This window comes from Schistocerca piceifrons, chromosome 1, assembly GCF_021461385.2.
Source record: "Schistocerca piceifrons isolate TAMUIC-IGC-003096 chromosome 1, iqSchPice1.1, whole genome shotgun sequence".
In the NCBI taxonomy this organism is placed as follows: Eukaryota; Metazoa; Arthropoda; class Insecta; order Orthoptera; family Acrididae; genus Schistocerca; species Schistocerca piceifrons.
Window position 1 is genome coordinate 1129132108 of NC_060138.1, and position 27207 is coordinate 1129159314.

General features: G+C 43.9%; 1 protein-coding gene across 1 annotated transcript; it reads right to left on the reverse strand.

Annotated features, from left to right (window-relative positions):
* Positions 1–939: 939 nt before the first annotated feature.
* LOC124778297 (prostaglandin reductase 1-like) lies at positions 940–27207 on the reverse strand. The gene is made up of 3 exons (XM_047253633.1): positions 27055–27207; positions 9181–9528; positions 940–1392 (listed from the first exon to the last, which is right to left on the reverse strand). Exons 1-3 carry the CDS (start codon positions 27205–27207, stop codon positions 940–942), a joined length of 954 nt encoding a protein of 317 aa, XP_047109589.1.

Genomic DNA, 27207 nt, shown 5'->3' on the forward strand with positions numbered 1-27207 from the left:
ATTCTTGGATTTTTGCTTTGAAAATTAGTTCATTAGAGTTTTTAGAACCGTTAATAAATTTATTATGGCTCGGTATCTTTCCGCTCAACATCAGATCCCTACCGCATATCAGCGACTGTGGTACTGTATATTCATCATGCCTTGTGGTACGTCAGAGAAAAGGCCCAGCTTTCATTTGTCAGACACAGTTTTTCCGATCAGTGCACTTTCGATGCACTAAACGTGTCTCGTAATCAGAATGAGATTTTCACTCTGCACCGGAGTGTGCGCTTATATGAAACTTCCTGGCAGATTAAAACTGCTTGACGGACCGAGACTCGAACTCAGGACCTTAGCCTTGCGGCGGTAAGTGCTCTACCAACTGAGCTACCCAAGCACGACTCACGCCCCGTCCTCACAGCTTTACTTCTGCCAGTACCTCGTCTCCTACCTTCCAAACTTTACAGAAGCTCTCCTGCGAACTTTGAAAAACTGGCGCTCCTGAAAGAAAGGATATTGCGGAGACATGGCTTAGCCACAGCCTGTGGGATGTTTCAGGGATGAGATTTTCACTCTGCAGCGGAGTGTGCGCTATTTGAAACTTCCTGGCAGATTAAAACTGTGTGCCGGACCGAGACTCGAACTCAGGACCTTTGCCTTGCGCGGGTAAGTGCTCTACGAACTGAGCTACCCAAGCACGGCTCACGAACCGTTCTCACAGCTTTACTTCTGCCAGTACCTCGTCTCCTACCTCCCTGTGGGGACGGGGCGTGAGTCGTGCTTGGGTAGCTCAGTTGGTAGAGCACTTGCCTGCGAAAGGCAAAGGTCCCGAGTTCAAGTCTCGGTCCGGCACACAGTTTTAATCTTACAGGAAGTTTCGTGTTTCGTAATGTTCACGGTCACTAAGCTGTTGGCATAGAGCGAGCTGAGGCAGCTCACATTTGGAGAAGCGGTGCCGTGTCACACTTTAACGACCGCCTTGCCAAAGTTCTCCCCCTTCATCAGACCGACGAAGGCCTGCGGCGTCTTCTCGAACCCGTCGGTCACCGTCTCCCTGTACTTGAGCTTGCCTTCCCTGATCCACTGTGCCATCTCCGCGAAGGCGACGTCCCGGCGTCCCCACCGGGAGCTCATCTTGATCCATTCCATCCTGAGCTGGCGGTCCTGCACCTGCGTCTCGGCTACGGACGCCGTGGGGACGCTCTCCTGGTTGTACGTCGAGATGCTGCCGCAGAGGCAGACCCGGCCTCGGGGCCGCATGTTGCTCAGCACTGCTTGACTCAGGGCGCCGCCCACGTTGTCGAAGTAGGCGTCGACGCCGGAGGGCGCTGCCGCCGCTACCGCCTTCTCCACGTCCGACGTCTTGTAGTTGATCGCCTCGTCGAAACCCAGCTCCTCCTTCAGCCAATTCACCTGTGACCAGAAACGCAGTATAAGGTACAACTCAATTCACAAACATTCTGTATGTCCACTCGTCTCACTGGAGCTCTTGGGTCCCCAAGGCCGTTCACTACTATGACAGAATGAAACGCCTGCAGCCGTCCTTATGATCTTATTTACACTACTGGCCATTAAAATTGCCACAAAGAAGAAATGCAGATGATAAACGGGTATTCATTGGACAAATATACCAGAACTGACATGTGAATACATTTTCACACAATTTGGGTGCGTAGATCCTGAGAAATCAATACTCAGAACAACCACCTCTGGCCGTACTAACGGCCTTGATACGCCTAGGCATAGATTCAAAAACAGTTTGGATGGCGTGTGCAAGTACAACTGCCCATGCAGCTTCAATACGATACCACAGTTCATCAAGAGTAGTGACTGGCGTGTTGTGACGAGCCAGTTGCTCGGCCACCATTGACCAGACGTTTTCAGTTGGTGAGAGATCTGGAGCATGTGCTAGCCAGGGCGGCAGTCGAACATTTTCTGTATCCATAAAGGCCCGTGCAGGACCTACAACATGCGGTCGTGCATTATCTTGCTGAAATGTAGGGTTTTGCAGGGATCGAATGAAGGGTAGAGGACGGCCGCAGTGGTCTCGCGGTTCCAGGCGCGCAGTCCGGAACCGTGCGACTGCTACGGTCGCAGGTTCGAATCCTGCCTCGGGCATGGATATATGTGATGTTCTTAGGTTAGTTAGTTTTAAGTAGATCTAGGTTCTAGGGGACTGATGACCACAGCAGTTGAGTCTCATAGTGCTCAGAGCCATTTGAAACATTTGAAGGGTAGAGCCACGGGTCGTAACACATCTGAAATGTAACGTCCACTGTTCAAAGTGCCGTCAATGCGAACAAGAGGTGACCGAGACGTGTAACCAATGGTACCCCATACCATCACGCTTGGTGATACACCAGTATGGGGATGACGAATACACGCTTCCAATGTGCGTTCACCGCGATGTCGCCAAACACGGAAGCGACCATCACGATGCTGTAAACAGAAACTCGATTCATCCGAGAAAATGACGTTTCACCATTCATGCACCCAGGTTTGTCGTTGAATACACCATCGTAGGCGCTCCTGTCTGTGATGCACCATTATAGTCCATGCTGCTGCATACGTCGTAGAACTGTTCGTGCAGATGGTTGTTGTCTTGGAAATGTCCCCATCTGTTGACTCAGGGATCGAGACGTGGCTACACGATCCGTTACAGCCATGCGGATAAGATGCCTGTCATCTCTACTGATAGTGATACGAGGCCGTAGGGATCCAGCACGGCGTTCCGTATTACCCTCCTGAACCCACCAATTCCATATTCTGCTAACAGTCGTGGGGTCTCGACCAACGCGAGCAGCAATGTCGCGATACGATAAACCTCAATCGCGATAGGCTACAATCCGACCTTTATCAAAGTCGGAAACGTGATGGTACGCATTTCTCCTCCTTACACGAGGCATCACAACAACGTTTCACCAGGCAACGCCGGGCAACGGCTCTTTGTGTATGAGAAATCATTTGGAAACTTAGCTCATGTCAGCACATTGTAGGTGTCGTCACTGGCGCCAACCTTGTGTGAATGCTCTGAAAAGCTAATCATTTGCATATCACAGCATCTTCTTCCTGTCGTTTAAATTTCGCGTCTGTAGCACGTCATCTTCGTGGTGTAGCAATTTTAATGGCCAGTAGTGTATCTTATATATGTATTTAATTCTAGCAGATATGTCATCCATCAAGTGACATGTTTGTTTTATAATTATTAACATTCTGCAAGGCTGCATTGATGATATTTATATCTGGTCTCCAGACGGAAGACGACGACATCTCAACACAATATTTTTTAGCGGGCACCAGGCCGCTATCTTGAGTTAAGGAAGCCTTCGCGCTAACTCGCTGAAATTGAAACGAAACAGCAGCGGCGGCTGTTTTATACACCACTGGTAGGTCCACCGCACGTGCGCGAACGTAACTGCCCTTTAGCGCAAGCAGGGCACCGGTGGTGAAAACTCGCGGAAACAATAAATCGATATCGAACTCTGCTGACATCCTCTGATGATGAAAACAAAGACCGTTCTTTTTAAATATCAAACAAAAGAGGGTGCCAAAAATTTCTTAAAGGATACTTCTTATCTTTGTGTATAACATTGTCAGATAGCCAGATTTCAATAGCTTCGGTAACGCGACTCAGGGCAACCACTTGTGTCTCATCACACAACATTTTATGTTCTCCAATAAGCCAATTTTCCACAACCGCATATTTTTCTGGCTGAAATAAACGCATGTGGTGATGGTGCTTCACGCGTCAGTCTTTTGTCCAATACACACATTCTCGCAATGGCAGGGAATTTTGTAGACACCGAGATTCCTCAAACCCGGATCGTCCTTTACTGAACCCACCAGAGCTCTAGGCTTAACTGAAGGACGGAATACACTTGTAACATCGAACCTTTTTAAAATTGTTTCTATTTTTGAATATATGCTATCCGTGAAAGGTAGGAACGCCACCGATTTGCTTGTATCTTATGTTGGTTCTCACGGAGGTCCAATCCGTCGAGCATGACGGATATATCTCTCTTTATAGACATTCTGCTCGAGCACTGTTTTTAAATAATCCAGTTCTTGAGCCAAACTACAACTGAGATGGCATAAGCTCTTCTTATCAATATACGTAGAACCCCTTTGTGTTGGCTTGGTGGATGACAACTTGATGCACGAAGATATCGGTCCATACGATTGGGATTACGATAAACACTGTGTCCTAATGTCCCATAACCCCCCTCTAGACCAATACATCTAGAAATAGAAGTTTTCCGTCCTTTTCAATTTCCTTCATAAACTTAATACTGGGATGCAGATAAGTAACATGATCTAGGAAAGTATCCAGAGCATCCCTTAAGAGAGTAGGCCTAGCAGCCTTGCAACCTATGTCCTACTTTATTTGCTAGGTATATTCCAATTTCTGTTTTTCTCTATAGTTCTTACCCTCTACAGCGCCGTCTGCTATGTAAGTTATCCTTAGGTGTCTTAAGTGCCCCTTCGTGTCACCAGTGTTTTCCACATATTCAATTCCTTGCCTATTCTCTGGAGGTGCTCCTCATTCCTTAGGTTATCGGTCCATATAACGTGTTATAAGACGTTACTACTTGATTGTGAGAAAAACGTAGAAATAGATGACAGCATAGGCTGTCTTGTAACGTATCCTAAAGTAGATGCTGACTCACACCGTGTGGCTCAAAGTATTGCTCAGATGTTCAAGTTAAGATGGCGTGCTGTTGTAGATAAGTTGGTGGCCGTCCAGGAATGAGGGACTCAATGACTTTCTGAAACACTCCCAGCAGGACACCACCAGTAGTGCGTTCTAAACACATTTTCATATTTCTAATGTTCTATTTTCCATCTTTTTAATTTTAAGTATTCCATACCTTAATTGGCGGAACGGAAAAACTGGTAGAAGCCGACCTCGGAGAAGATCAGTTTGGATTCCGTAGAAATGTTGGAACACGTGAGGCAATACTGACCCTACGACTTGTCATAGAAGATAGATTAAGAAAAGGCAAACTTACGTTTATAGCATTTGTAGCCTTATAGAAAGCTATTGACAATGTTGACTGGAATACTCTCTTTCAAATTCTGAAGGTGGGAGGGTTCAAATACAGGGAGTGAAAGGAATCAGTGGTTGAGAAGGGAGTGAGACAGGTTTGTAGTCTATCCCCAATGTTATTCCATCTGTATATTGAGCAAGCAGTAAAGGAATCAAAAGAAAAATTCGGAGTTCGAATTAAAATCCGTGGAGAAGAAATAAAAACTTTGAGGTTCGCCGCTGACATTGTAATTCTGTCAGAGACAGCAAAGGACCTGGAAGAGCATCTGAACGGAATGGACAGTGTCTCGAAAGGAGGATATAAGATGGACATCAACAAAAGCAAAACGAGAATAATGGAATGTAGTTGAATTAAATCTGGTGATGCTGAGGGAATTAGATTAGGAAATGAAACACTTAAAGTAGTAAAGGAGTTTTGCTACTTGGGGAGCAAAATAACTGATGATGGTCGAAGTAGAGAGGATGTAAAATGTAGACTGGCAATGGCAAGGAAAGCATTTATGAGGAAGAGAAATTTGTTAACATCGAGTATAGATTTAAGTGTCAGGAAGTGGTTTCTAAAAGTATTTGTATGGAGTGTAGCCATGTATGGAAGTGAAACATGGACAATAATTACACTCCTGGAAATTGAAATAAGAACACCGTGAATTCATTGTCCCACGAGGGGGAAACTGTATTGACACATTCCTGGGGTCAGATACATCACATGATCACACTGACAGAACCACAGGCACATAGACACAGGCAACAGAGCATGCACAATGTCGGCACTAGTACAGTGTATATCCACCTTTCGCAGCAATGCAGGCTGCTATTCTCCCATGGAGACGATCGTAGAGATGCTGGATGTAGTCCTGTGGAACGGCTTGCCATGCCATTTCCACCTGGCGCCTCAGTTGGACCAGCGTTCGTGCTGGACGTGCAGACCGCGTGAGACGACGCTTCATCCAGTCCCAAACATGCTCAATGGGGGACAGATCCGGAGATCTTGCTGGCCAGGGTAGTTGACTTACACCTTCTAGAGCACGTTGGGTGGCACGGGATACATGCGGACGTGCATTGTCCTGTTGGAACAGCAAGTTCCCTTGCCGGTCTAGGAATGGTAGAACGATGGGTTCGATGACGGTTTGGATGTACCGTGCACTATTCAGTGTCCCCTCGACGATCACCAGTGGTGTACGGCCAGTGTAGGAGATCGCTCCCCACACCATGATGCCGGGTGTTGGCCCTGTGTGCCTCGGTCGTATGCAGTCCTGATTGTGGCGCTCACCTGCACGGCGCCAAACACCCATACGACCATCATTGGCACCAAGGCAGAAGCGACTCTCATCGCTGAAGACGACACGTCTCCATTCGTCCCTCCATTCACGCCTGTCGCGACACCACTGGAGGCGGGCTGCACGATGTTGGGGCGTGAGCGGAAGACGGCCTAACGGTGTGCGGGACCGTAGCCCAGCTTCATGGAGACGGTTGCGAATGGTCCTCGCCGATACCCCAGGAGCAACAGTGTCCCTAATTTGCTGGGAAGTGGCGGTGCGGTCCCCTACGGCACTGCGTAGGATCCTACGGTCTTGGCGTGCATCCGTGCGTCGCTGCGGTCCGGTCCCAGGTCGACGGGCACGTGCTCCTTCCACCGACCACTGGCGACAACATCGATGTACTGTGGAGACCTCACGCCCCACGTGTTGAGCAATTCGGCGGTACGTCCACCTGGCCTCCCGCATGCCCACTATACGCCCTCGCTCAAAGTCCGTCAACTGCACATACGGTTCACGTCCACGCTGTCGCGGCATGCTACCAGTGTTAAAGACTGCGATGGAGCTCCGTATGCCACGGCAAACTGGCTGACACTGACGGCGGCGGTGCACAAATGCTGCGCAGCTAGCGCCATTCGACGGCCAACACCGCGGTTCCTGGTGTGTCCGCTGTGCCGTGCGTGTAATCATTGCTTGTACAGCCCTCTCGCAGTGTCCGGAGCAAGTATGGTGGGTCTGACACACCGGTGTCAATGTGTTCTTTTTTCCATTTCCAGGAGTGTAGTTTAGACAAGAAGAGAATAGAAGCATTCGAAATGTGGTGCTACAGAAGAGTGCTGAAGATGAGATGGGTAAATCACATAACTAATGAGGAGGTATTGAATCGAATTGGAGAGAAGAGAAATTTGTGGCACAACTTGACTAGAAGAAGGGATCGGTTGGTAGGAGATGTTCTGAGGCATCAAGGGATCACCAATTTAGTATTGGAAGGCAGTGTGGAGGGTAAAAAATCGTAGAGGAAGACCAAGAGATGAATACACTAAGCAGTTTCAGAAGGATGTAGGTTGTAGTAGGTACTGGTAGATGAAGAAGCTTGCAGAGGATAGAGTAGAATGGAGACCTGCATCAAACCAGTCTCTGGACTGGAGACCAAAACAACACCAATTGGTTTTAAGTTTACAAGTTTTTAGAGCTGCAAGATGGCTAAATTTTGTTAAAATAAAGATGAATCAAATAAGCATAATGTTCTGAGTATGTACAATTTCATGTTGTGTAAACGTAACATGGCGCAGTAATTAGATGGCATGTCACTTGTGAACGGCAGCAAACAACAATCAAAACATTAAAAAAATAAACCAAATTCTTGAAAAAGTAATGTATTGTAGAGTAGCTTCACACCTTTGCAAAAATAAAGTTTAACAACATGTTAGTTTGGTTTCCAGAAGGGGTTTTCAACGGAAAATGCTATATATACTTTTACTAATGAAATATTATATGCTCTGAGTAACCGGAAGTCACCCATTGGAATTTTTTGTGATCTATCAAAGTCTTTTGATAGTGTAAATCATGGAATCCTTCTAGATAAGGTCAAGTAGTGTGGTATGAATGGGACAGTGCTCAAATGGTTTAAATCATACCTAGCTGGAAGAGTGCAGAATTTTCAAATAAACAGTTCACATGATATGCAAAAAACTGGTGATTTCTCAAACTGGGGAACAATCAAGAATGCGGTGCACAAGGTTCGGTCTTGGGTCCTCTGCTGTTCTTAATATATATTAATGACTTGCCATTCTATATTCACAAAGATGCCAAACTGGTACTTTTTGCCAATGATACAAGTACAGCTATCACACCCAACAGACAAAAATTAACTGGTGAAATTGTAAACAATGTTTTTCAGAAAATCATTAAGTGGTTCTCTGCAAATGGGCTCTCATTAAACTTTGACAAAACACAGTATATACAGTTCCTCACTGTAAATGGAATGACACCATTAATAAAGATAGACATCGACCAGAAATCGGTAGCTAAGGAAGAATATTCAAAATTTATAGGTATATGCATTGATGAGGGGTTGAACTGGAAAAAACACACTGAGGATCTGCTGAAACGTTTGAGTTCAGCTGCTTATCTTATTAGGGTCATTGCAAATTTTGGCGATATACATCTGGGTAAATTAGCTTACCACGCCTATTTTCCTTCTCTGCTTTCGATGGCATCATTTTCTGGGGTAGCTCATCATTGAATAAAAGAGTGTTCATTGCACAAAAGCATGTAATCAGAATAATTGCTGGAGCTCATCCAAGATCATCCTGCAGACACTTATTTAAAAGAGCTAAAGATCTTCACTGTAGCGTCACAATATATATACTCACTTGTGGAATTTTTAATTAACAATCCGAACGAATTCAAAAGTAATAGCAGTGTACATGGCTACAACACTAGGTGAAAGGATGATCTTCACTACTCAAGGTTAAATCTAACTTTGGCTCAGAAGGGGGTAAATTAGGCTGCTGTAAAAGTCTTTGGTCACTTACCTAATAGCATCAAAAGTCTAACAGATAGCCATATAGCATTTAAAAGGAAATTAAAAGAATTTCTTAATGGCAACTCCTTCTACTCTTTAGATGAGTTTTTAGATATAGTAAGTGGGTAATTTCCCAACCACAACAACAACAAAAAATATTGAGTGTCAAGTAATATTTTGTGTAATGTAATATCTTGTATTGACACCTTTTATTAACCTGACACGTGCCACATCATTACGAAGTGTTACATCCATGATCTATGGAACACGTACTAATCTAATCTAATCTAATTTCTAATCCCCTCATCGTGAAACGCCCTTCAGGCAGGGAGAGACAGTGGACGAGTGAGCGTGGGTAGTTGCGGGATTACCTTTGCGTCGGAGCCAGCGATGCCGATGACCTTGCAGCCCTTGATGCGCGCTATCTGCCCGACTATGGACCCTACAGCGCCTGCTGCGCCACTGACGACCAGGGTCTCTCCAGGCTTAGGGTCGCAGATGTCGAGCAGTCCGAAGTAGGCGGTGGCTCCTGGCATGCCAAACACCCCCAGCGATAGCGACATGGGTAGGTCCCCGTAGTCCGGCACCAGCATCGGCGGCAGGATGTCGCTGCCGGTATCTGCCAAGGTAACCACCGTGCGGTCGCGCCAGCCCCAGAAGCCGACCACATATTGTCCTGCCGCGTACCCTGGTGCGCGGCTCTCCACGATGCGTGAGAGCTGAAATTTTGTCACTCGTGAGACCCAAAACCGTCAGCTGAGGACGACACAGCAATTTGTAATGTCTGTTATAAATTGTAATGGCTTCGATAGCAATATAATGTAATAACAACTAGATGATATAGTTGCAGTAACAACTAATAATAACAACTAAATCATCCAGCTGCTATCACGTTAATAACATCGCGCAGGTGGCCAATTCCCCAATTTTCTATTAGAAATGAAACAAGAGGTTAACTTACTTTTTAGTGCAGTAAAAAAAAATCTTTACCGTGAATTCGTGAAAACGCCTTTGAAACTATGAGACAATCGTTCAAAAATATGCATAGTGTACAAATATACAGGGTGAAAAGTATTTAAACCGACAATCTCTGGGAGGTTGTACGGGACATCAAAACAAATATTTTTCCCTAATGTAATTTTTCCCTATGAGGATTATTTAAACAGGTGGAGGCCGTATTACGCTCTTTAGTTGTAGGCAACTGCTGTCCATCAGTGTAGTAGCGCATTATCTCTGTTTACTGATGGAACTATACACCTGCCGTGATTACACTGATATGGTTGGTGCGTTCTACGTAGCGCATCACAACGGACGAGTTGCACAGCGGGTTTATCAACAGCAATATCCTAATCGCCGTATCCCACATCATACGACCTTTGCTGCTGTGTACCAACGTCTGCATGAGACCGGGTAATTTAGCAGATTCCCTGAACAGGGCACGGTAAGAACGCTGCAATGTGAGGAAGCTGTCTTGCAGCATGTGGAGCGGGATCCTACAATCAGCACTCGTGCAATTGCACGTAACATGGGGACGAATCAGGCGAATGTGAGAACAGTCCTTTTGGAGCAATTGTTACGTCCATTTCACTTACAGCGTGTCCACAACCTGGAACCAGTTGATTATCCACCCAGAGCACAGTTTTCGCAGTGGTACCTGGAACAGTTTGAAATGCATCCTACATTTCCATCCTCTGTGTTGTTTACCGATGAAGCAATGTTCGGGTGTGATGGAGTCTTCAACATGCACAATTCGCCTGTTTGGAGTGAGGATAACCCACATGCCACAGTTACTAGCGCTCATCAAGTGCGGTTCTTCGTTAGTGTGTGGGTCGAAGTTGATGGGGACTGTTTACTTGGGCCGTATCTGCTACCTAGGCCATTAAGTGGCAGGCATTATTACAATTTTCTCGCCAGAGCATTGCCAGAATTGCTGGAAGACGTCCCGCTCCCTACAAGACAACGCATGTGGTTCCAACATGACGGGGCGCCTGCACATTTCAGTCGTCGTGTGCGTCGATTCCTGGACCGACGGTTCCTAGAAACGTGGATTTGGAGAGGTGGTCCTCTACCATGGCTTGCTCGATCCCCAGATACGTCCCCTCTGGACCTTTTTTTGTGGGGAGAGATGTGCAACCTTGTTTACGCAACTCCTGTTGCATCAGAAGAGTATCTAGTTGCCCAGATAGTAGCAGCAGCAGGAACAATTCAGGATACTCCTGGGGTTTTTGCCCTTGTTAGACAGAACATGATCCGACGGTGTAACCTTTGTTTAGTGTCAATGGAGGCTTTTTTGAAAATCTGCTGTAACTGAAATTGGGTTGTGGTAATGTGTTGTCTCTTGGTCATAAGAAAATGGAAAAGTATTTGTTGGTTTAATTAATTTGCCGCCTGAGAAATCTTCCTCTGCCGGCTTAAATACTCCTCATGGGAGAAAATGACAATCGGGAAAAATATTTCTTTTGATGTCCCCTACAACCTCCCAGAGTTTGTGAAGTAAGTGCAGTAACTAAGTTAGGAAACAATAGGCTTTCTGTATGACTGCCGGAATTGCTTTGTTTGTTTATCATACGATTCTGTAAACGTCTCTACGTTTACATAGCTCTACAGACAGCCGTTCGTGCATCGCAGTTGGATTCTGACAGAGGCTGCCAGGTGTCTGGGATTTTCTTAAGGTGACTTGACTCTAGGACATTCTTAGTAGTGAAGAATAACTGTGTTAAAACTTCATGTGCGGTACGACATTTTCACGCCTCTCAGTATTCATGACGTCGTATCTCATGAAATATGTGTCATGTAATGATACACATTCGTAGCTACATTCGGTAGCATAAGTGGGTAGGTCTGCAAAATGTGTTTCGAATAGAGTCAGTAGCAAAGAAGTAATAAATTTATACATCATATACAATGTGCAGTTTATCATGCACAACAGTGTTTATAATGTCGTATTTCCTCAGCTTTGTGTGCTACGATGACATAATTATGTATGTGAATTTAGCGGCAGCTGTGGCTGCAGTCTGAGAAATGTACTGCGAATACAAAAGTAATAAATTTAGACGTCATACATGATGCAGCAGTTTTTTACATTTCGTTGTTACTGACGTCATATCTCCTGATCTATGATGGGTAGGTGCCTATTACTCTCGCAGCTATTGACAGTAAGGGATATGTGTATAAAATTTGGCTGTAGTCGGTCAAGTGGTTGAGGAGGAAAAAACACATAGAGATAGATCAATATTCTATAATATGTGTGGATTAAGAAGACTGTAGGCTTTTAAAATAGTAGATGACAGACTGCAGAAAAAAAAGATTCATTACCATCAACGTCTTTAGAGAGATGAGGGTATCAAAGATGCATAATGAGGGCTTGTAGTGTTACTGATTCGTTTGTCATGGTCATTGGCCATCAGATGGCGCCAGGAGATCTGCTTCGACAGAGCAAGTAGTAACTATGCTGTGTTTAGAGATGAACAGTGTTTTCAAAATGGTTCAAATGGCTCTGAGCACTATGGGACTTAACTGCTGAGGTCATCAGTCCCCTAGAACTTAGAACTACTTAAACCTAACTAACCTAAGGGCATCACACACATCCATTCCCGAGGCAGGATTCGATCCTGCGACCGTAGCAGCAGCGCGGTTCCGGACTGAAGCGTCTAGAACCGCTCGGCCACAATGACCGGCAATAGTGACCTGTAAAATAAAAATAAAAACAAAAAAATGTCAGCATTGGAGAGGGGACGCGTAGCTGGAATCAGAATAGTCGCTTGTATTAAAGCTCGACATTTGAATGGGAGCGATGCCACTATCCGACGATGTTGACAGGAATGGGTGAACCACGTGTGCACACAATTTCAAAAGGGAAGCTGTCGTCCTGGAGACATAACAGAACGTGGGGACCGAGCAATCGTCAGAGAGGCTCTCATAGCGCTGGATTCATCACTATCATCGATCTGCCGTGCAACTGATGCTTCACTGACCGCAAGGACCATTAAGTGGTGGTTCACAGAAAAGTGGCTAAGCTCACCAATGATCTCTGTCCACTAGCTATCCCATTTGTAGTGGTGTCGGGCATTTTCTGCCTGGAATTTCGTTGACTGGCATGGGACTGTCTCCAGTAATTAGTCCCGTTTCCAAATGTCCCGACGACCAGCGAAGAAGTATCTGGAGACGCCCCAGACAGCAGTGTTACATGAACCTGACTGTCACCCGCCATAAGGCGCGACAAACAGGAGTCATGGCCTGGGGTGCTATTCCGTTTCACTCCAAGACCCCTTTGGTTGTCATGCATAGCAAACTTACAGCGCAGCGTTGGGTCGATAATATTCTACACCCCGTTTTTCTGACCTTCATGAGAAGCTATCCGGGGCTTACTTTTCAACGGTACCAGACCAGACCGCACACGTCTCTGCTGCTTGTCTTTCTGCTTGCCGAACACTGCCTTGGCTAGTAAGTTCACCGTATCACTCCCCCAGCTGAGAACGTTGGGAACATTATGGGCACGACTCTCCAAACTACTCGGGATTTTGACGATCTAACGCACCAGTTGGATAGAATCTGGCATGATGTGTCTCAGGAGGACATCCAGCAACTCTGTCAGTGAGTGATAAGCCGAATAACTGGTTGGAATAGGGCCACAAGTGGACCAGTTCAGTTTGTGAAATTTTTTGTCTTGAACAGCTAATACAATTTTTGTGAGATTTTAATTTGTTTGCCAGTACATGTACATCACACTCACTCCGTCTTCAGGCCACGAGTGGCCTACCGGGACCATCCGACCGCCGCGTCATCCTCAGTGGAGGATGCAGATAGGAGGGGCGTGGGGTCAGCACAGTGCTCTCCTGGTTGTTATGATGGTATTCTTGACCGAAGCCGCTACTATTCAGTCGAATAGCTCCTCAAATGGCATCACGAGGCTGAGTGCACCCCGTTAAATGGAAACAGCGCATGACGGCCCGGATGGTCACCCATCCAAGCGCCGACCACGCTCGACAGCGCTTAACTTCGGTGATCTCATGGGAACCGGTGTATCCACTGCGGCAAGGCCGTGGCCCCACATCACACCTACCGATTTCCGTCCCATTCGCATAATTGGTTGGTGGAGTGTCTTTCTTTTGTCTGATAGTGTATTTAACTTAGCGGACAAACACTCTTCCTGTCGACGCAGCCGTCAGGAAGGAGGAAAGTCGGTTGTGCCCCCTGTCTCTGAATTGTTCAAACTTTGTTCTGCGTGCGGCCGTATTTCAACTGTTTGTGCATCTCATTTTCTGAGGCGGAAGTTGGGTATCGGTCCAGAAGATGCCTAAATGAGCGTGAGAAACAACCCAAACACCACACACTGAGTGGCCAGCCATAGTCGTTAACCCCCTCGCGAATTCTGTTGTGGTCTGGACCACCTCCCTGAACTGCAGGCTAGCGCGCTGCGCGTTGTGCTGCACGAGCAGCTAAAGCCGAGTTTTCCTAGATGCAAGAATTTTCCTCAGCTCAGCACACAATGCGCCAGGCAGAGTGCGTCTTCCCCCTTCACTGCTGAAAATAGTGAAACTGTTTCCTCACAGAGCGCAATACGCTTCAGGAGTGACAGGCCGACTGGTTCTGGACAAATCTAATGCTTTCTATTAAAGCATTTGCTACAAGTCAGGTTCAGTTCGTGGGCAGGATGATTACAAAGGACACGAGAAAGCTATAAGGACGTCTCGGTGCCTAGGAACATGAACTGTAAAAAAGTTAAACGTTGTCAGCAACATATTATTGATCTTTCTCTTTGCCTTGCCTAATTCTGGAGGAATTCACTTTTCCATCATCCATTGTATGCTTCCCCATCAGAAAACCCAGGACTTTCTTTTATTTCCAGACCATCCATCAATACTGTACAGTACGTTAACACTTTGGTTAAAGCCATAACACTTTCGCTACGGTCGCAGGTTCGAATCCTGCCTCGGGCATGGATGTGTGTGATGTAATTAGGTTAGTTAGGTTTAAGTAGTTCTAAGTTCTAGGGGACTGATGACCTCAGAAGTTGAGTCCCATAGTGCTCAGAGCCATTTGATTTGAACCATAACATTTCGTTTGAAAACTCTTCCTAGACACCACGTGTGAATTAAATAGGCAATGCGCTTCTGATTTCATCTTCTAAGAAACCACAAGTGTGCAATGTAAAACGACGCAAAACGCAGAGAAAAATTCCTGTTTCTAGGATAATCCGGCTTAAGACTAGCAGAAAATAGCGTAATTAAAGTAGGACCGGTGGGTGAATCAGACTGGGAAGTGAGGTAATAAAATTAAAATATGGGGTCTTTTGCTTTCTCACCAAAATTACTGACGGTGGCCGAAGTGGAGAGAATATACAAAATAGACTGCCAATAACACTTAAAGAGTTTCTGAATGGAAATGGCATGGAATGTGAATCTGTATTATGAAGTCTTTTTGGAAGTGTTCATCTGGAGTATAATCTTGTAAGCAAATGAAAACGTCGATGAACAGTTCAGTTAATAGAAGAAACCTATAGGTAATAAGAAGATACTGTATCTAGCCCTGAGAAAGTACATTTATGGTCCAACTAGACTAAAACGAGACATCGGTTAACTGGGTGCATACTGAAGCATCAAGTATCCGCAAGTTAAATAATGTAAGAAAGTATGGGCGATAAAATTGAAAACGTATAAGAGCTTATACATAACGCCAATTGTGTCACCACTGTGACAGGAATATTCTAAGGTAATTCAGTAATTCATAGGAGCGTCTGAAAGCTATCCTGGCAGACTAGCAAATGACGACACTTTTGAATAACTTCCTTACGATGACGACACACATTGAAACGAGCAGTGAGAATACTGTTATCAAATGCTTTGTAAGCATTCGTTGCGGAATGAGTATCTGCAAATATAAATCGAGATAACCATATCTGTATCTCCAGTTTTTCCTGATATGATAGTGTTACAACAGAGATACAAAAAAACATCAAGGGATTATTCAACCATCATACTTTTTTTTGTCATCAGTCTTCTGGCTCGTTTGATGCGGCCCGCTACGAATTCCTCTCCTGTGCTAACCTTTTCATCTCCGAGTACTACTTGCAACCTACGCCCTCAATTATTTGCTGCATGTGTTCCAGTCTCTGTCTTCCTCTACAGTTTTTGCTCTCTACAGCTCCCACTAGTACCATGGAAGTCATTCGCTCATGAATTAACAGATGTACTATCATCCTGTCCATTCTCCTTATCCGTGTGTTCCACAATTTCCTTTCCTCTCCGATTCTGCGTAGAACTTCCTCACTCCTTACCTGATCAGTCCACCTAATTTTCAACATTCGCCTGTAGTACCACATTTGAAATGCTTCGATTCTCCTCTGTTGCGGTTTTTCCACAGTCCATGTTTCACTACCATACAATGCTCTACTCCAGATGTACATTCTCAGAAATGTCTTCTTCAAATTAAGGCTAATAGTTGATATTAGTAAACTTCTCTTGGCCAGGAACGCCTTATCTGCCATAGCGAGTCTGCTTTTTTGTCCTCCTTGCTCCGTCCGTCATTTGGTTATTTTACTGCCTAGGTAGCAGAATTCCTTAACTTCATCCTGATTTTAAGTTTGTCGCTGTTCTCATTTCTACTACTTCTCATTATCTTCATCTTTCTTCGATTTACTCTCAATCCATACTTTGTACTCATTAGACTGTTCATTCCGTCCAGCCGATCATGTAATTCTTCTTCACTTTCACACATAATAGCAATGTCATCATCGAATCGTATCATTGATATCCCTTCACCTTGAATTTTAATTCCATTCCTGAACTTTTCTTTTATTTCCATCATTGCTTCCTACATGTACAGATTGAACAATAGGAGAGAAAGGCTACATCCTTGTGTTACACCCTTTTTAATACGAGCACCTCTTGCTTGGTCGTCCGTTCTTATTATTCCCTCTTGACTGTTGTACGTATTGTATATGACCCGCCTCCCCCTATAGCTTACCATTAAGTTTCTCAGAATTTCGAACATCCTGCACCATATTACATTGTGGAACGCTTTTTCCAGGTCGACAAATCCTATGAACGTGTCTTGATTTTTCTTTAGTCTTGCTTCCGTTATCAACCGCATCGTCAGAATTACCTCTTTCGTACCTTTACTTTTCCTAAAGCCAAACTGATCGTTACGTAGTGCATCTTCAGATTTCTTTTCCATTCTTCTGTGTATTATTCTTCTCAGCAACTTGGATGCACGAGCTTTTAAGTTGATTGTACGACAATTCTCGCACTTGTCAGCTCTTGCCGTCTTCGGAATTGTGTGGATGATGCTTTTCCGAAAGTCAGATGGTATGTCGCCAGACTCATACATTCTACGCTCTAACGTGAATAGTCATTTTGTCGCCACTTCCGTGGCAGAGTCACGGCGCAGATGAAGGCCTGACGGCCGGCCGCGTCATCTGGTTATCGCTCGAGTCTGATTTCATTCTTCCCATCTCCACCTCGGACGCCCAATCACCAAGCTGGAGGTGTGGCACGTTAGGCGACGCATGACTTCATCCGATGCCTTAGCGACAAAATCACCAGAGGGCGCGTCGGTGAGGTGAGCGTCGTCAACTTGGCTTTGTCCTTGTGCGGACGTTTCCAGCAGCCAACTAGGAGCCATTGGTGTGAGGTCCACAGCCCTGGCCGCAGATGGATTTTCCTCAGCCTCCTGCAACTTGTCATCATTTCACGAATCATTTCCTGCAGACATCCATCTCTTCTTTCGTCGCTTGGGCGACTTCTGCTTGCGGGAACACATGACCGCATCCTGTGGATCACTGCAAACAGTAGGCACCTCCCGCATCTTCGTGTCCGAACTCTAACCGATTTGCTGACGCTCTCCTTCCTTACACGGCTGGGGTGCAGACGTGGTCGCTGCTTCTCTTAGTACTTCTCTGTAAGGCCGTAGCGCGTTTACGACAAGCGTGGCCGGAACTTCAAACGGCAGCTTGAAGATTCGTATGTTCCGAACGCCGAGTCCTGCATGGTAGACAGTTACTCCATCCACGTTTCCATCCGAGTGGTGGAAACGATATCCATCGGTGGAACGGCGAAGAGGAACGGCGAAGAAGTCGTTCACACGCACTTTCGCCGACAAGTTTCAGGTAAAGTGTGCTGGAGACGATCGAAGGATGTATATCTATAAGTTTCTGTGAATCGACGTACATTACTTCATGCAGGAAACTCTCTACTTCGTATGCCTTATGTCGTACGTCCTGAGAATCGAGCGTTATTTAATCGTGACCTTTCTATAAGAAAGCGCCATCGTCGTTCGAGGTGATATATTTACACTGCAATACCACTACCTGCGCGCATAAACAACGACCCGCTGGATGAGAGCCGTACAGAGCCCCGCACATGTCCGCTTCAAAACACGGCTGGGAGCCGACTGACCCCTATACGAGTGGTACTTCCACCATCATACTACCGACGTAAATGTTGTGTTTGACACTCAGACGTTACTTTCCAATTATTACGTTTTGGAAGTCCGAAGATATTTTCTTCCTAAGTAACACACTCTCAGGTATATCATATTTTCTTGTTATCAACGGATGCCATTTTCCACAAATGCCATTTTCATCCAGGGACTTTACTTGCAAAATTTACGTCATTCAAGCATTGGTCATAAAAGCATTTATTGAGTCATCATTGACATTTTTCCGTTGTTCCTACTTGTATTCATTTCTTTTCTCTCTGTTTCTTGAGCGTGAGCATGAATATCGCTAGTTAATTGTGTCGAAATAAAGGGTCAAAAGTAATTATTTAATACAGTGCATGCCTATTTCTACCAGAAAATGTTTTAGGCAGCTATTTCTGACAACAGCGGCCTATATTTCCTTCTTCCCTAATGTATAGCAAGAAATTTTGTGATAGTGTGATTCAAGATAAGGTATGAACCTTCATTGTTAATTTGGATGCTGCGTTCTTGAGCATACAATCAACAAATAATCTGTACTTGCGACAATAGAACTTTTCTTTATAACGCATTTGATCGTTGTAGAGTAGCGTAATCGAGAGTGTGTTTGTCAGTACAATGCAAGGGAGATGGAAATGTGACAATGGGGTTCCCACTGCAATGGTTCTTTATTTACGTGACCATTACGGCAGTTCTCGATACCAGTAATATCGTACTACTTTTCTGCGAAGTAACATACATATTTTTGTGTCAATATTCACATTTGGTTTTATTAATGTATAGGTACTCCGATGTATCGACATATTACAGTGATATTGTTCTTGTTTGTATTCATTTCTGTGAGACTGTCATAATCTTTGACTAACTTGTAACCGTTTTGGCGCGAATGCGCACAGAGTAGTCTTTGTCTCACTTTGCAGAAGTTGAGTTGTTATTTCGGTTTGTAAAAGAACAGTCAGGTCTTGTGTTTGCTTAAAGTGGAAATTAAATATATGAAGATTGACACAAAACTGTTTTCTTGACGATGTGACAATTAAGAAGAAGTATATGTGAATTTACAAGAAGTTTAATAAAAATGTGGATCGTGAACACCAAGACAAAAATTATTTCTACCATACCATTGTTCTGATCTGGAATTGTTTGATCATTAAGAATTTCCTGAAAAACTCATTTGTTAGGTCTTCAAATATTGCTAAAATACAGATCTGGACCTTCTAGCAGTCAAAGGGGAATCACCCTAGAATCAACAAGATGAGCCATAACAACTTCGACGAAATCTAGGTGGGAATCCATTCAAGATAAGTGCCAATATTAATGACTTTCTTACAGTGACTTCATTATTTCCATTCTGACGATACCATCCACAGTCAATAACTTTGTTGTTGCCCAATAAAGCGAACATATGCTGCGTGAGCAACATTATTAATCTGATTGCAAGTGGTGGTATTGTTAGACCACCTAAAGTTTTATGCGCAGGTTGGCGGCAGGGGGGGAGAGCGGGTGGGGACTGTGAGAGATCATATAATTTACAGAGAAATAATGCTGTGTTTGTTCAAGTCTTCATATGTTTTCATGCTTCTCTCCACGTTAATCTATCCAGTGCAATCGATGCATATTTGCTGCAATCTACAACCATTTGAACCATCGTGGTCTCCGATAATTTTTAACTCTTGCTCACCACTTCTGTATATTATTAGAACCATCTAGGTCTCCCTTCACAATTTTTAACCATTCCTCACAACTTCCAACCATTATGAAGCAGGTAATTCTTTCATACTTCAGATAGTGTCCAATCAATCGATATCTTCTTTTAGTTAAGTAGTGTCATAAATTTATTTTTTCCTTGTTTTACTGACTCCGATTTGATTTCTTATCCGATATACCAATCTAATGTACATCCATTTTTCTGCATTACCATATTTCAAAAGTTGTACTCACTCTGATGAGTGTATCGTCCACATTTTTCTTTCATACAAAATTACACATGAATTAATTTTATAAAGGACTTCTGAACACTTAAATTTATATGCAGTATTAAAAAAACATTTATTTATTTATTCTTCCAATTTATATGTGGCATACCAAATTAAGGTATTAGTTCTTTCAGTATTTGATCTGCTATCCAGGTCTGCATAATGCGATCGAGATTCTTAAGTAAATGTATTTGTTCTGTTTTCTATGTAGATAACCTAAAGATGCCTAAATTAGGCGAAACGCGTAGTTGAAAAATAAAAAAATAAAATTGCAACCAAGACTGTTTTTAACAAATACTATTTATTATTTTTCGAAAACACAATTCTTAGTATTGTCAATCTATATTTAAGATATTCTGCACTTCAGCCATCGTCAGATATTTTGCTGCGCACGGAGAAGAACTTATCCATTACTTTTAGTGTTTGATTTCCTCATCTAACTTCCTCAGCATCGCTTGACTTGTGAGCCGTCCGGCTTGCTTTCATGAAATTCATTTGCAATGGTATTTCTGCGCTTTTTAGGTTCTTGGATGATTCAATAGTTCTGTCGAAACTTTCCCTGTCATGGGGTTTCTTGAGAAGCAAGTGTGAGATTCTTTGGGCTCGTGAGCATTGCTTCGGGAGCAGCGCTTTGGGGTATATGCTGGATCACAGCGAGGTGCCGCGAATGACTCGGACGTCGACGACAGGCGCTGGGGTAGTGGCTGTAGCGCGTCTAGAAGGCGGCTGTTGCCTGTGTGCTGGCATGGCCCGGCTTGCCACTGATAGACGAAAGTATCTCTAAGTGCTCTACTAGCATAATGAACAACAGATCAGGAAGCTGTGTGCTATTATGGAATTCTGCGGAGCGAACTCTTGTGTAGCCTGCAGTGAATTGCTGACACTGTCAAGTACTCTTACTTTGGTATCCTATCGCCACCATTTTATTTTTAGCTAGGCTAGAGAGCTAAGTTACGTGTTGACGGTTTTCTTTTGCCGAGTCCTCCAGAAAGCGGCGAGAATTTTTGTACTACCAGCACTGTTCCCGGACTCTGATTACATCAGATAGCCGAGTTACGTTTATGCTCATGTCAGCGTTTGAACAGCGCTGTGACCTCAAGTCGGTCGTGTTTTTTAACATTCAAAACAGTAGCTATTGCACGTAAACAATGCGTAAGTGCCATTCCTCATGTTTTAGTTATGGTGGTTGCTTGTGGTAACAAATCTATGTTTCTACACAAATATTCTTTTGTGTTAACCCATTGTGAAGGCCGCCTTGAAGCCTGTTGTTTCGTTAAAAACCACTTGACAGTGAGGCTTGTACCTGTGTGTTATTCTTTGGAGTCAGGCTCTTTAGTTAACTAAAATAGGTTTTAATTTGTCGCGTTATAAACTAGTCAATGATTTAATTCGTCGTGCTCTAAGGTGGTCAGTGGTAATTATTACTTGGCGTTAGTTACAGAAAACCGCAATTTAATTCTAAGCTGTCACTACTGTTTCCTTGGAACTACCACTGTTTCTAAAGAGATGCAACAACTACTATAGGCAAATACTGTTTATCAAAGTCGGCAACGTGATGGTGCGCATTTCTCCTCCTTACACGAGGCATCACAACAACGTTCCACCAGGCAACGCCAGTCAACTGCTGTTTGTGTATGAGAAATGGGTTGGAAACTTTCCTCATGTCAGCACGTTGTAGGTGTCACCACTGTCGCCAACCTTGTGTGAATGCTCTGAAAAGCTAATCACTTGGATATCACAGCACCTTCTTCCTGTCGATTAAATTTCGCGTCTGTAGCACGTCATCTTCGTGGTGTAGCAATTTTAATAGCCAGTAGTGTTAGACCATGAAACCAGTGGGACATTTTTTTTTCTCCATAGTCTTCCCCGTATGTGACATAAAAGTAAACAGTATTTATAGTAAAATTGAAATTTTCGATGTTTAATGCAGGTTCTACTCGAAATTTGTTGATCTGATACGTCAAACAAAGGGATGTTTTTATAAATATATAAAAACGATACAGCACAAGAAAAATCAATTCACTTCAAGAAACTAATATTTTTTTTTAGAAAAAAGAAAAGAATCCCAAACAAAAACATTATAAATATCGCCCCAATACCACGTGCTTTCCAAGGCCTACCTTGGCCAGAGAGACTGTCCAATCTCTCCCCAATTGTTAATGTTTGGAGCATTATGGGTAAACCCCCGCAGGCATATTGGGATGTCGATGATCTAACACGCCATTTGGGCCGAATTTGGCACGATATACCTCAGGAGAACAAACAATAACCATGCCAAACAAAACCAAGCCCAATAAATACTTGCATAAGGGTCAGAGGTGGACCAACGCAGTACTGACTTGCTCAATTTGTGAAGCTCTTCCTCTTCAATAAATCATCCTGTTGTTCTGAAACTGTGATGATTTATTAGTTTGCACGTCTACATCTTATCTACCGGTTTCCATCCCATTCGGATAATTCCTTCGTGTTGCGTCATCTTCCTTTATTTGTCTTAGAGTGTATTTTAAGTTGAGTAACTACTTGATCGTAATTAGAGTAGTAAGGATAGGGGCTCCATTATTAGAATCAGAATCTAGGAGAGCTTTGGAGGAGGAGGGGATAGAAAAATTCCATCAGAATTTCTAAAATCATTGAGAAAGTGGCGACAAAACGACTATGTACGTTGATGTGTAGAATGTATGAGTCTGGCGACATACCTTGTGATTTTCGGAAAAATACACGATTCTGAAGGCTGCTAGAGCTGACAAGTGTGAGAATTGTCGCACAATCAGCTTAAAAGCTCATGCATTCAAGTTGCTGACGAGAATAATATACAGAAGAATGGAAAAGAAAATTGAAGATGTGGCAGATGACGTTCGGTTTGCGTTTAGAAAAGGTAAGGGCACCAGAAAGACAATTCTGACGTTGCAGTTGATAATGGAAGCAAGACCAAAGAAAAATCAAAACACGTTCGTAGGATTTGTCAACCTAGAAAAAGCGTTCGACAATGTAAAATGGTGCATGATGTGCGACATTGTGAGAAGAATAGGGGGAAGCTATGGGGAGAGATGGGAAATATACACTATGCACAAGAGGAAGTTATAAGAGTGGACGACCAAGAACGAAGTGCTCGGATTAAACAGGGTGTAAGACAGGGATGTAGTCTGTCGCACATACTGTTCAATGTGTACATCGGAGAAGTAGTGATGGGAATAAAAGAAAAATTCAGAAGTGGAATAAAAATTCAAGATAAAAGAATATCAATGACACGATTCGCCGATCACATTGCCATCCTGAGTGGACTGAACAGTCCAACGAGTACAGAATACGGATTGAGAGTAAATCGAAGAAAGATGAAAGTGATGAGAAGTAGCAGAAATGATAACAGCGACAAACTGAACATCAGAACTGACGCTCATGATGTGGATAAAGTTAAGGAATTCTACTTCCTAGGCTGCAAAATAACCAATGACGGACGGAGCAAGGAGGAAACGAAAAGCAGACTAGCATTGGAAAAAGGGCTTTACTGGCCAAGAGAAGTCTGCTAGTATCAAACATAGGCATTAATTTGAAGAAGAAATTTCTGAGAATGTACGTTTAGAGCAAAGCATTGTTTGCTAGTGAAACATAGGCTATGGGAAAACTGGAATAGAAGACAATCGAAGCATCAGAGATGTGAAGCTACAGACGAATGTTGAAAATTAGATGGACTGATCAGGTAAGGAATGAGGACTTTCTGTGCAGAATCGAAGAGGAAAGGAATATGCGGAAAACAGTGACAAGGAGAAGGGACAGAATGATAGGACATCTGTTAAGTCATCAGGGGATCACTTCCATGGTATTAGAGGGAAGTGTAAGGGACAAAAATTGTGTAGGGAGACAGAGACTGGAATAAATCTAGTAAATAATAAAGCGCTACTCTGAGATGAAGAGGTTGGCACAGGAGAGGAATTCGTGGCGGGCCGCATCAAACCAGTCAGAAGACCTGTTTTCATACGTGTCAATGGTATTCATCGTTCCAACATTTTTATTATGCGCAGAGTTTACTACGAAGGTGCGGCGCGAATAAAATGTTAAGAATCGGTAATCTGTCTGCATTTACAGAAGGTATACACTGCTGTGAAAAACTTAGTGATGAACTAGATAAAGTAACACATTAACCACTTAGTGGAAACCAATGAAATTGCGGGACCGGGATGTTGAAAGCGAACCCCAAACAGAGCGCAGAAAGTTGGCGTGAGGTCAACGTGACGTCACGAGGCTGTTGAAAGAACGGGAAAAGAAATGATGGCAGCGACAAACTTAACATCAGGACTGACGCTCATGGGCAGTGTATGTGGATTACCGAACAGTTTTGGTACGCTGAGATGGTCTTATTTATTGCAATATGGCCTGCAGATAACGTATGGACGACGTCCCACGAGGAAGAATCACCGGAAAATTGAAAGAAGAATGAGATGTGACCAGTTTGGTCCAGGAGCTCGGTACTGCCCACAGCGTTGTTTTGTGTGCATCGGGAGCGTTCAGGATCACAGGCACTGCTGGCCGAAAGAGAGGATGTGGTCGATCAGGGTCAACTACAACAGCAGGTGACTACTTCATTGTGCCACGGGCAACAATGGACGCACGTCATACTGCGAGTGCAGTTGCAACCATATTTAATAGGACTGCATGGCACGCAATCTCAACGCTCCACACTGGCTCGGCGACTGCATGACGAATAGTTTCTTTGATCGATGGTTAGTACGTTGGGTTCCAGTGACACATTGCCAGCACGGTTTACAATAGTACCAACAGCATAGGAACTGTACCAGCGGGGAACGGAGTCGTGTGATCTCGTCGGATGAGACCAAAGTCCCTGCGAGTAGTGATTCCGCACGAACCCTCATTCAGCGAGAGATGGAAACAAGTATTGCACCCTGGGACATTGTCGATCATGAACGTTTTGGTGGTGCAGTTGTTATAGTGTGCGGAGCATAATGTTGCAGAGGACTCTTTTTTTCTTTGTTGATCATCAGTTTTCTAACTGCTTTAATGCGACCCGCCACAAATTCCTCTCCTGGGACAGCGTAACCAGAAATATTTCGAGGTATTAAATTAGGTTAGCAAGCTTATGGAAGATAGTTCTCATTTATGAAGTCCAAGACGTCGACTGGACCGAAGAAAACAGTTTTTGACCAATTTTTATTGTAGTAATAACTTTGGATGTGACATGTGTACATTAAATGAGTCCATTGTCAGAAAAGTAATGGAAAGATCGATGTTGGGCAACACAAAGAGAGAGACAGAAAAGAAAGCAGTTGATAGCGAACAGATAACAAAGGTCAGTGACGTAATGGGAAGAATGAATAACTTGAAAATGCAGTGAGCTGGTCATGTCGCTGTAGGGAAAGATTGCAGGTGGTCAAAAGAAGTACTAGAATGGAGCACAATTTACCAAAAACAGGCCAAGGGGAGACCACCAGTCAGATGGAACAAAGACTTAAAAGAATACTACTGAAGTAAACTGGCAACGGTAAGCTCAAGATTGGCAGAGGTGGAAGAATATCTGACTCAGAGAGGCCACGTCACCAAGTGATTGTTGGATGAACCATTCGCAGAAGTGTACCTGTGGAGGCCAATCAGCTGCTGATAATGCCTGCACACGCTGTACATGGAACGGAAACAACTGGTTCTCCCATAGCACTCTCCATACAGTGACGTGGTCAACGCTATCTTGTACAGCAGCAACTTCTCTGACGCTGACATTAGGGTTATCGTCAACTGCACGAAGAACTGCCTCGTCCATTGCAGGGTCCTCGTCGTTCTAGGTCTTCCCCAGTCGCGAGTCATAGGCTAGAATGTTCCGTGCTCCCTAAGACGCCGATCAATTGCTTCGAACGTCTTCCTGTCGGGACACCTTCGTTCTCGATACAAACGTACCGCGCCACGGCTATTGCCCCGTGCTAATCCATATATGAAATGGGCATCTGCCAACTCCGCATTGTAAACATTGCACTGACTGCAAAACCACGTTCGTGATTAACACTAACCTGTTGATGCTACGTACTGATGTGCTTGATGCTAGTACTGTAGAGCAATGAGTCGCATGTCAACACAAGCACCGAAGTCAACATTACCTTCCTTCAATTGGGCCAACTGGCGGTGAATCGAGGAAGTACAGTACATACTGACGAAACTAAAATGAGCTCTAACATGGAAATTAAGCGTTTCTGGACACATGTCCACATAACATATTTTCTTTATTTGTGTGTGAGGAATGTTTCCTGAAAGTTTTTGTAACACCCTTACAGTATATATTCATATAGATATATATTGCCTTACTTATTTAGCCTATATATATATAATGCATTACTGTATATGTTCATAGGGATGTATATTGCTTTAGATAATTAGCCTATGTGTATTATATATATAATGTCCGCAGCTCGTGGTCTCGCATTAGCATTCTCGCTTCACGAGCATGGGGTCCCGGCTCGATTCCCGGTGGAGTCAGGGATTTTCACGTGCCCCGAGATGACTGGGTGTTGTTGCGTCGTCTTTATCATCATCATTCATCCCGCATTACGGTGTATATATATATATATATATATATATATATATATCCTTACACAGACTATATAATATATATACATAATTGCGTATATATATGTATACATAAATAGACTAAGTTGTTTAACATATATATGTGTATATATCAAAAATGCCGTACGTATTTAGCCTATAAGGGTGTACATATATTTTTTGTCGTAAATAAGTAAGGCATTTTGTGAGAGAGACAGATCCGTTACTCGAAGTAAATTGTTTAGAGTGAGTTCTGCTTGGTACCTGCGAACCGACCATGGTGCTTCCAACAGGTAGCCGTATCGCGGCTACCCGTTGGTAGGGGTCCACGCTGATGTACCTCGTCTCACACAACATCTGTCCATCCTGCAGAGCTGGCAATCGTTCCGTCTCGACCCTGAAGTCGGTTACTTTCGGCTCTCCCTCGAACCTCTTGGCGATGACGATCTTCCGCGCCTCCGTCAT

Bases quoted from the DNA above. Each gene is read 5' to 3' on its own strand.
- LOC124778297 (XM_047253633.1), bottom strand. From the start codon at position 27,207: ATGACGGAGGCGCGGAAGATCGTCATCGCCAAGAGGTTCGAGGGAGAG. The intron at 9,529-27,054 runs GTAGCCGCGATA...ACAAAATTTCAG, and splicing joins GCGTGGACCCCTACCAACGG to CTCTCACGCATCGTGGAGAG. The intron at 1,393-9,180 runs GTAATCCCGCAA...TTCTGGTCACAG, and splicing joins TCGCTGGCTCCGACGCAAAG to GTGAATTGGCTGAAGGAGGA.